The sequence below is a fragment of the Sprattus sprattus genome, assembly GCF_963457725.1.
Source record: "Sprattus sprattus genome assembly, chromosome: 11".
In the NCBI taxonomy this organism is placed as follows: Eukaryota; Metazoa; Chordata; class Actinopteri; order Clupeiformes; family Clupeidae; genus Sprattus; species Sprattus sprattus.
Window position 1 is genome coordinate 17,844,844 of NC_137909.1, and position 9,759 is coordinate 17,854,602.

The following is a 9,759-nucleotide window of genomic DNA, read 5'->3' on the forward strand; positions in this document are numbered from 1 at the left end:
TTTATTTTTATTTTTAATTTTTTACTGTTTGCAGGTAGCAGTGCGCCTGAGAATTGATTTATTTTTTTGTGATTTTATTTTCCGTTGGTTTTAATAATTCTCTCTGAAGAGGAGGACAGTCCTTGGCCAACCTGTCCTTTCGCTTTTACGGGGAAAGAACAGTTTTGACAGGCCTCGTATATCACTGGCCCTTTTTTTTTCCTTCAAAGAGCCAGCCGTTCTTGGGCCGGGGTGGGGGAATAATGAGTGTGTGTGTGTGTCTTCGAGGGCGCTTGCACGTGTGTGTGTGTGTGTGTGTGTGTGTGTGTGTGTGTGTGTGTGTGTGTGTGTGCATGAAGTGGCTTAACCAGTTCAGCCTCAAACAGGGGCTTGTTCCAACATGTCTGAACTTGTGAAGGAGAACATCTGCTTGAAGGTTTATTTACATTTGACAATCAGTCTTTTACGTCACAGTCACAAGTGACTGGCTAAAATCATTGACTAAGTTGGGTTTTATTAACTAGCTGTATCTTCTCTCAAACATTTCAAATGCTGCATTCTGTCACACAGATTGATAAAAAAAAGTTACTGTGTGTAGTACTGAAGGCTAATATCAATGGATTAAAGAGTTCTATTGTAGAATATATTCCTGAGAGTATGGACTAGTTGAGTGTTTTTCTCCTCTCCTCCTGTTCTCTGAAGTAGAACATGAGCCGGTGTGCTTAGCGGCAGGCTGACCTGTCATTAGAGATCATGGGATGACAATGCCCACATTCCTCACGCTCCTTTAATAAACCTGGCTACTGAGAAACCGCCACTATTTTCAGATCGCCAGGGCAGACAGGCAGGGCTGAGATCTTTGCCCTACACACACACACACACACACACACACACCTCCCCTGTCACATTCTGGGATTACCAACGGTATCAGCAGTGCTCTGCCCCTTACGGCCACATTACTGGCTGGCTCTGCCTGCCTGCCTACGTGCCGATGCAACACAGGGGCTTTAGCATGATTGCCAACAGTAGCTCAGGCCGGGAGAATAAGAGAGGGAGGGAGGGAGGGAGCGAGCGAGCGAGGGAGTGGAGGGGGAGAAATCTCGTCACACGCAGCTAAGAGGAGGGGCCAAGTCAACCTGCAAGAGCGAGTGAGAGATGGAGGGGAGGGCAAAAGAGAGAGAGAAGAGGAGGAGCAGAGCGACTGAGCTCTCATTTCTCTTCATGAGATGATGCTCTGCAGCACAGCTCTCCGCTGCTGACATTTTCTCTCTCTTTCCGTCTCTCCTACTTATCTGCTCTTTGTGCTTCTCTATTTGGATGTCTGCGCAAGCCGGCAGCAGGATTTACCGCAGCACCTCTCCCCCGCAGGCAAGCTCTGAGCCCTCTACAATGAGAGGGGAAGAGAGGCGGATTTTATTTATTTAATTATACATTTTTTTTGAATCGGGGAAGGAAGGGGGAAGGCATAGCAACGAAGCCTGTGAGCTTTCACAATGACATCATTGCGCTGGGGAAACGCGAACCGAGGCAGCAGGCAAGGCTGCAGGAGTGGTCTCTGACAGCCAGTCGCGTGCCATTGGCTGTGGTAAGTGATGTAATCTAATTCTGCCTAGCAATTCTTCCTCCCGGTGAGCTTTTCTTCCGCCGGGCATGATCGCAAGCATATAAAACTTGTGCAAAAGAACAGTCGTGAGCCAGACTTAGCGTTGTCGTCTGTGGTTTTTCTAGCTGCACTTAAGTAGGTTAGATGAAAAGACAAGGATTGCACATGTCGTCTAGAGGCTCAAAGTATGCGTCACAGCATAGATTGCAAAGAATATGGAGCGGAATGAACAGTCTTTTCTGAGTAATGAGGCAGAGATGCTGTTGTACACCGAGATGGACCCTCCAGGTAGAGTGATTCATTTCGTCTCCTGTTGCTGGGCTTGTATGTAGAGTGTGTCACTGAGCTTAACGCAGCTTGCGTGTGGGTTCCTGGGTGACACAAGCAAACACCTGCACTTGTTTAGTGCTTTGTTGCCACTTGTGTGCGGCAGTTTTTAGTTGATGTACGTTTTTGTCCTGTTTTGTGCTCTCTTGGTTCCTCTTTCTCACTATTTCATGGGGCGAAGGGGGGGGGGGGGGGGGTTAAGACAGTTTGCAGATGGATGTGGTGTGAATCTGATGATGATGATTCAGTGAATGACATTGTTACTGTGGGAGAGGAGATGAAGGGTGGTGTGGTGAGGAGGTGGATGTGATGGAGATGCCGGTGTCCTGGTGGGTGGGTGGGTGCTCTGTATCAGTGCTACTAATGCGCAGAGATCCGGCGGAACAAAGGGAGTCCAGATTGAAGAGGGGTTGGGGGGGGGGGGGAGGAGGTGACGGGTGCCGCAAGTGAGATAAAAATAGCCTTGCATCCCCCCCACTCCTCAGTCTCCTCGGAGACCAGACCGCATCGCACTGCACAGCCCCCGCAGGTTTGTGTCATTCATGTCCTCAGCCAATGGGGGTGCGGCTGCCATCGCGCCTTAATGATGGAGCAGCCACTGAATGAGTGTGTCGTAACAGGGACGGGGGAAGCGTTGCCGTGCAAGAGCTTGAGCCCCCCGCAACACAGAGAAAGAGAGAGTGTGTGTGTGTGTGTGTGTGTGTGTGTGTGTGTGTGTGTGTGTGTGTGTGTGTGTGTGTGTGTGTGTGAAGCCCAGGAGCACAGTAGTTAAATAACAGCTTTTGCCTCTGCAGATTCTGTTAGAACAGGATCAGGTCCAGGTCCCTAGATCCGATCAGGAAATTTGCTTGGCAGAAAGAAAAAGAAAAAAGAAGTGGGGGGAAAAAAACGTCCCTAGGAGAAGGGAGCCAGATCCGCCACAAATATGCATGCCGACAGGTTCTGGTCGCGGCTGGCAGCTAGCGCATCCCCATCTGGTATGCAGTTAGTGACTAATTACGTGCTGCTCTTCATGCGCTTCCTGTTGAATGCTGCAGAGTGGACGTGTGCTTTTTGTTCTTGTATGTGGTGGATTTTTTTTATTATTTGTATATTATTTATTTTCTGATGTACTGCCTTTCATAGTGTAGGACCGCACTGGGAACAAACAATGGAAAGAATGGCCTTTTGCTTCATGTTCTCAATCTCCTTCTTTAGAAAAGTGTTTTGAATGAAATGCCATTCTTCCTGACTCATTTTCCTCGGGAGTTGAAGCACAGCTCTATAATTTCTGTTCGATTGAGTGGAAAAGGGATGGCAAAGGAGGAAGAGAGGGGGGGGAGAAGGAAGGGGAAGCAGGAGAAAAGAGAGATGTCGTCTGTTGCCATAAATGGGTTGAAATAGCTTTTAAATTCCTGGTCTGTGTTGGGGAGGGCAGGAAGCTCTTTACTAGAGGATGTTTGAATCAAGCAATACATGCCAATGATTCAGATTGCGGACTGTGTGAGACACGGTCATGCCAGCCTCATGTATTTTTGTTTTATTTTATATGCTCTTATGTTGAAACACACTCATGGTTTCTGCGGTAATATAACTGGATACTGTAAATTGACAATTTTTTTTTGTCTTTTTTTTTTTTGTCTTTGTTGTACAGCCCTACCTCCAAAGCCACCCAAGCCTACCCCTGTAACTAACAACGGTATGAACAACAACATGGCACTACAGGATGCCGAATGGTACTGGGGAGACATCTCAAGGCAAGTCACCTCATCCACCCCCACCTCCCCTAGCACAGCCTCAATGGTTCCAAAACAGGAAACTATGCTTGTGCAGCCACGGAACATTGAGATCTAAATCTCTAATCATTGGGCCCCTACTTCTTGTTTTTTTTTTTAATGCAGGGAGGAGGTCAATGAGAAACTCAGAGACACCCCCGATGGTACGTTTCTTGTCCGAGATGCCTCGACCAAGATGCACGGAGACTACACGCTTACGCTCAGGTAGGTTTACTCCGTCAGTGTGGTGTGGTTCACAAGCCGTTCAAGCATGTTACTATCTGTGTCAAGCACATGTAGATCTTGCATTAAAAAGGCCTTTTTCTCAAACCCATCTTCAGGAAAGGGGGCAACAACAAGCTGATCAAAATTTTCCATCGCGACGGGAAGTATGGCTTTTCGGACCCCCTGACTTTCAACTCTGTGGTTGAGCTTATCAACCACTACCGGCACGAATCTCTCGCCCAGTACAACCCTAAACTGGATGTGAAACTGCTGTATCCTGTGTCAAAGCACCAACAGGTTAGCAGCTGCCACTGTGCCCCTTTATTAAGCTTGTAATAATAATTGACTATACATTGTGTAGGGCTGTGCTAATTCAGTACTGAGTGGGGTTTCGAATCTGGTTTGTTCAGGATCAGGTAGTGAAGGAGGACAACATCGACGCTGTGGGCAAGAAGCTGTTCGAGTACCACCAGCAGTACCAAGAGAAGAACCGAGAGTACGACAGACTATACGAGGAGTACACAAGAACATCACAGGTTAGTACTTCAGAAACGTCTCGCAATTAATCAATACTGCTGTGAAGACAAATCTATCAACTGGATACAGTAAGATGTAATTTAGATATATTTGATTCAGACTGTGAATAAAGAAGTAAGTAGAGGAGGGTATTGCTTGTAGTAATGATACATTTGCCTTTGTTTACAGGAAATTCAAATGAAGAGGACTGCCATTGAAGCCTTCAACGAGACCATCAAGATCTTTGAAGAGCAGTGCCAGACCCAGGAGCGGTACAGCAAGGAGTACATTGAGAAGTTCCGGCGCGAGGGCAACGAGAAGGAGATCCAGCGGATCATGGTGAACTACGAGAAGCTAAAGTCGCGCATCAGTGAGATCGTGGACAGCAAGCGGCGCCTGGAGGAGGACCTCAAGAAGCAGGCGGCCGACTACCGCGAGATCGACAAGCGCATGAACAGCATCAAGCCCGACCTCATACAGCTGCGCAAGACCCGGGATCACTACCTTACGTAAGCAGCTCCCCCTCCTTCCTCACCTTATTCTGCATGAAGTGTTACATCAGTTCTCCAACTTGTGATTTAGAGCAGCTGTGCTAATCAAGCCGCTAAGTCCAGTTGGCAAATTGGGATCTGTAGTTTGCACCCGCGCTAATCTAATCCGCTCTCTCCATCGCAGGTGGCTTACACAGAAGGGCGTCAGGCAGAAGAAGCTTAACGAATGGCTGGGCATCAACAACGACAACATGGAAGAGTAAGTGCCTCACGCGCCTCGTACCAAGAGCCTAGATAATTATTTCAATGCTCGAATCACCTTTGATCACCTCTAAAGTTTAACTTTAGACATTTAGAGGATGCTTTTGTCCAAAGCAACTAAACGTAACCACCTCCCTTTCTGCTCTCCCCCTAGTCAATACTCCATGGTGGACGACGACGAGGACTTGCCACACCACGACGAGCGCTCGTGGAAGCTAGGCAACATAGTCCGTCCACAGGCCGAGGCCCTTTTGAGGGGAAAGAGGGACGGAACATTCCTGATACGGGAGAGCAGCAAGCCCGGCTGCTACGCCTGCAGTGTGGTGTAAGTACACTATTCACGTCTCCATCTTTTCTCAAATAACACTGCAGCATTTTTTTTATATTAAACCTTGTTCATTGAGATCTCTATTCTTTTTTTCTTCTTCTTTTTTTTAAGTGATACTTTAAGTGTCTTGTTAAGTTTGTGTTTATTGATCGATTGTGTTGAATTAGTTGTAACGCCTCGTCTGTCTCTCTCTGTTCCCCTGCAGTGTGGAAGGTGAGGTCAAGCACTGCGTCATCAACAAGACGCCCTCGGGCTTCGGGTTCGCAGAGCCCTACAACCTGTACAACTCGCTCAAAGAACTGGTCTTGCACTACCAGCACACGTCTCTCGTCCAGCACAATGACTCTTTGAATGTCACGTTAGCGTACCCCGTTTACGCGCAGCAGAGACGATGAGGACTTCCTCCCCGGGGAAACTTGTCTCCTCTTCCTCCTCCTCCTCCACCTACTCTTCCCCCCCTCGCACGACTGCGGGACTTTGGGAAGGGTGTAGGCATTCTGACGGGATTGAGAGGCGCTTGGCATGGAACGCAGGGCTGAGATGAAGAGATGCTTTTTGTCAGGAGGGCTGGTGGACAGATGGGAGAGGGAGATGAAAGGGGCTGTGTCTTTTTGCCTTTTTCTTTCCAACCAACTCCCTTTACAAACTTTAACTGGGAAGAAGAGCAAAGGAAAGAGGGAGTAAGTGAGAGAGAGCAAAAGAGACAAATGGAATGGAACCCAGATACACAAACAAATATATAAATATCTATATATTACTATATCTAAAGAAAAAAACAAAAGCATTTCAGCCTCTGAGACGTTGAACTGGTGCCGAGTCTGAATGTAGTTCCCTTTCTTCTTGCGCTCTCTTTTGCCAGAGTGCAGTACCAAGAGGAAAATGTGGAACTCCTTTCCCCTCCTCCTCCTTCTCCTCCTCCCTCACCTCTCATCACTCTCTCTCTCTCCAACCTAAAATGGAGGACATCGGAGGCCTTTTCCAAATGGTGCTTGTTCATTCTAAAGCTTTACCTGCTGGAATGTCGTTACACAGATAAACCACCACCGCTGCCCTCCACCTCTTTACCAACCTCCCTGGCACCATCTGCCTACAATGGGCTTACATTTCTAATGTTTCCTCCGTATCCTCTGCCTCATGAGCCCCCCCTCCACCTGCCCCCCCACCCCCAACCCAGCTCTATTCAGGTCTCAGTGTGGGTGTGTGTGTGTGTGTGTGTGAGTGCGTGCGTGCGTGCGTGCGTGACCGTGGTGTGTACATTAGTGTCGATGTGACCAAAACTCACAGTATCTGAAAGCTAAATCATCGTCGGGGTGCTTAACATTTGTGATGTTTAAAGAATTAAAAAGACTCTAACAATGGACAGACCATGGAACAGCTGAAATATGTAGCAAGATGGCACTTTTTTTTCCTCTCTTTGTCCTTTATTTTTTGGAAATAAAAAGAGCATATATTCTCAACCTGTTTCTCAAAGAGACTCCTTGGAGGCGTCTGGTCTCGATGGGAGTGTGAGGCAGTGAGCCCAGCCAGTGGCATTTTCTCCTGTGACCCTCATAGGACAGACTCTGGGCTTGTCACTCACTAACTGACTGGTAGAAACAGCGCAACAGCAACAGCAGCCTGCAATGGAAACGAAAAAATCTTTCATTATGATGTACATACAGTGAAACCTGTGATGACGACTTACCGTATTGTACCAAAAAAAAAGCTCAGTTCCTTTTTTTCTCAGTTTATTCTAATCTGCTATGCAATTCTGTATCTCTCTCCTCATGTTGCTACCCATAATATAAGCTTGTTTTATTTGCTTGAAAAGGTATCTGTATTTTTGCCCATGACAAATATCTAAGAGGATATATTTAGTGTCAAAAATGCCAAGAAAGTTAGCCTCAGTTTTCAAACCCTAAATTAAAAAAATAAATTAAAAAAAAAAAAAAAAACAGATTTACTTTTATTACAGATGTTTTTATGAGAAAACAGGTGCACAGATGGAGAGAAGACAGTTGAGCAATTTTATTAGTCTTTTTACTTTGAACTACTGTCCTCCTAGGTAGACCCTATGGGGGATATTAGTCCTCCTTCATCTGTAGAAAATAAGCCAAATCGACTCAGTTTGGTTTTCACATTTTGATTTTTTCCAACAAAGTGCAGTACACAGTCGAGACATGCATAGCAACCCATGATTAGTATATTCCCACGTTCCCTGACGTGATTTTTTTTTTCTTTCTCCAAGAGTTTTATTTTTTGATAATGTTTTCATTGAGGGAAGCAGAGAGAAAAAAATGAGTTTTGTGGAAGTGGAATGGCAGAAATCGTAACGTCATGTTTAGTTTGGAGACGGGGAAGACAAAAAGGTTTCCTTCTCATTCCTTGGTCCATACAGTATTTTTTCTGTATCAGAAAATTCTTAATGAGTGTTTACATGGGTGTGAACGGCCTCATTTTGACTAGTGCTGAATGCTTGTGACCATGCATCGTTTTCTTGACCATGTTTCTGCCATCGAAAAATAATAATTAGAAAATAAATAATTAAATGTACCAAATTAGCTGCCAACTTGATAGCACACATCTTTCTTTTCTACATGTTTTTTTCTCTTCTATAACAGTATTTGAAGCTTGATGACTTGGTGATTTTGTTCAAGTCTGTATTACATAGGGTATGCCTTCAGTGCAAAACCTCAATACACAAATTATACGCAGCACTTAACCTGCAGTATGAACAAGGCTTACATTGTACTTTGCATCAGTGAATATCAGTATAAAACATGCATTCTTCTGATTCGTTAATAGAGTGTTTTGGTTTGTTCCACCATGTTCTTTAGATCACTCGTTCTCATATAGCAATCATCAATTTTTTGTTCTGGCTTATCAGTGATCAACATGTTATTCTCTAACATTACACTTCTTTTGTTCCTACTAGGCCTGATTGCCTTAAAACATATATTTAGATGACTATTTTTTAAAAGGGTCAGTCCTTGTCAGCACCTGTTGCAAATTTAACCCCTATGTGTTAATCCCTACTAGAAACAATTCTTCAAAGACGTACAAAAGTGGAGAATGATTTGTAAACATGTTTAATTTCGTTTCTCTTCATAATCAGTCTAATTTTGCCCTTTACTTTTGAAAAAGAATGTAGGTGGATGTAGCAAAAAAAAGGAAATTCTCTTAATTTTATGAATAGAGGTCGTCAAGTTCAGGTAAACATCACACCTGCCTTAACTGGCTAAGATACTTGAGTCATTGATTGTCAATGCCAAAAGGACTGCCTAAGTAGCAGGTGTGTAGTTAACCATGCCATCTAAACTACTTTTGAAACGTAGGCAGTGTGACCATTAGGCTTTTGCTAAATTAAGTGTGGACATTTTATTCACTACTCATGTTGGAGAGGTGAAAAGTTTAAGAAAGTCATAACTGAATAAGCAGCTGTGCTCTAAACTCTCCTAAAATGACTTGCCCCCCCCACCCACCACTGAAATGATCAACTTGAGATTCACAGACCACATTCAAAGAAAGAAATCCACTTGTCACTTCCCCTTTAACATTTGTTATATCATTGTAGTTTTGTCTAAAGGCTTTTGAGGCCTCGGAGTTACTTCACATAGGTAAAGGTGTTGTTAGTTGTTTTGTGCATTGTTTCTGAGAAAATGCGGCACCATTTTTTTCCTCCCCTAACTTTTTTTTTTTCTTTCAGTTTTCCCTTTAAGGCTTTATGACATTGGTTTACGGTAAACATGAGATGATTGTGTCAGAAATATTGAGATTAAGATTTACTGGTGTGTCCCAGTTTTAAAACTGCTTAAAAACCTGTATGGGCTTTGTGAAAAAAAGAAATAAAAAAATGTTTTTAAGAAAAAAAAAACATATTGTAAGCCTTGTGTTTTCATGACTCCTTTAATCAGGCAGTTAATAGATGTTTTGCGACCCTGAAGTCCTTGTTTTTGAGCTCAGCCCTGGCTGCATCTCTTGTGTGCTTTAGATTGCTTTTGTACCTTGTGTACCTTCAGAGCCAGATTTGAGGTTATGCTAATTTCCTTTTGTGTGGCACCATGGCACGTCATTGATGTCACTGTGGCTCAGAAGGACACAAGGTTTCAGAACTTTATGTCCCTGCATGAAGCCTCTGACGAGTGCCGAAGGCTATTTTAATACCAGCGTGCAGGCCTGTCAACCACTCTGTCTGACTTGTTATTAGCTGACCCCTGACCTGGTATTTTTGGAGGGAAAGGCTACCAGCTAACAATGTCAAGAAACAAACCACAAAGCACTTATGTGCAGTTGATG

The 9,759-nt window shown here is 44.6% G+C and overlaps 1 protein-coding gene across 3 annotated transcripts in view; it reads left to right on the forward strand.

Moving 5' to 3' along the window:
- Positions 1–9,337, forward strand: part of pik3r1 (phosphoinositide-3-kinase, regulatory subunit 1 (alpha)) — a 30,635-nt gene extending 21,298 nt beyond the window's left edge. For 2 of the 3 annotated variants that reach the window (XM_080847674.1, XM_080847675.1), the window contains 8 exons: positions 3,543–3,649; positions 3,794–3,888; positions 4,005–4,185; positions 4,299–4,424; positions 4,594–4,913; positions 5,080–5,154; positions 5,311–5,481; positions 5,690–9,337. In XM_080847674.1, the coding sequence (XP_080703800.1) occupies positions 3,543–3,649; positions 3,794–3,888; positions 4,005–4,185; positions 4,299–4,424; positions 4,594–4,913; positions 5,080–5,154; positions 5,311–5,481; positions 5,690–5,879 (1,265 nt within the window). In that variant the 3' untranslated portion in view covers positions 5,880–9,337. Of the gene's footprint in view, positions 1–1,139; positions 1,565–3,542; positions 3,650–3,793; positions 3,889–4,004; positions 4,186–4,298; positions 4,425–4,593; positions 4,914–5,079; positions 5,155–5,310; positions 5,482–5,689 lie in introns of those variants that run through there. The other variant, XM_080847676.1, reaches the window with a different exon arrangement.
- Positions 9,338–9,759: the final 422 nt, after the last annotated feature.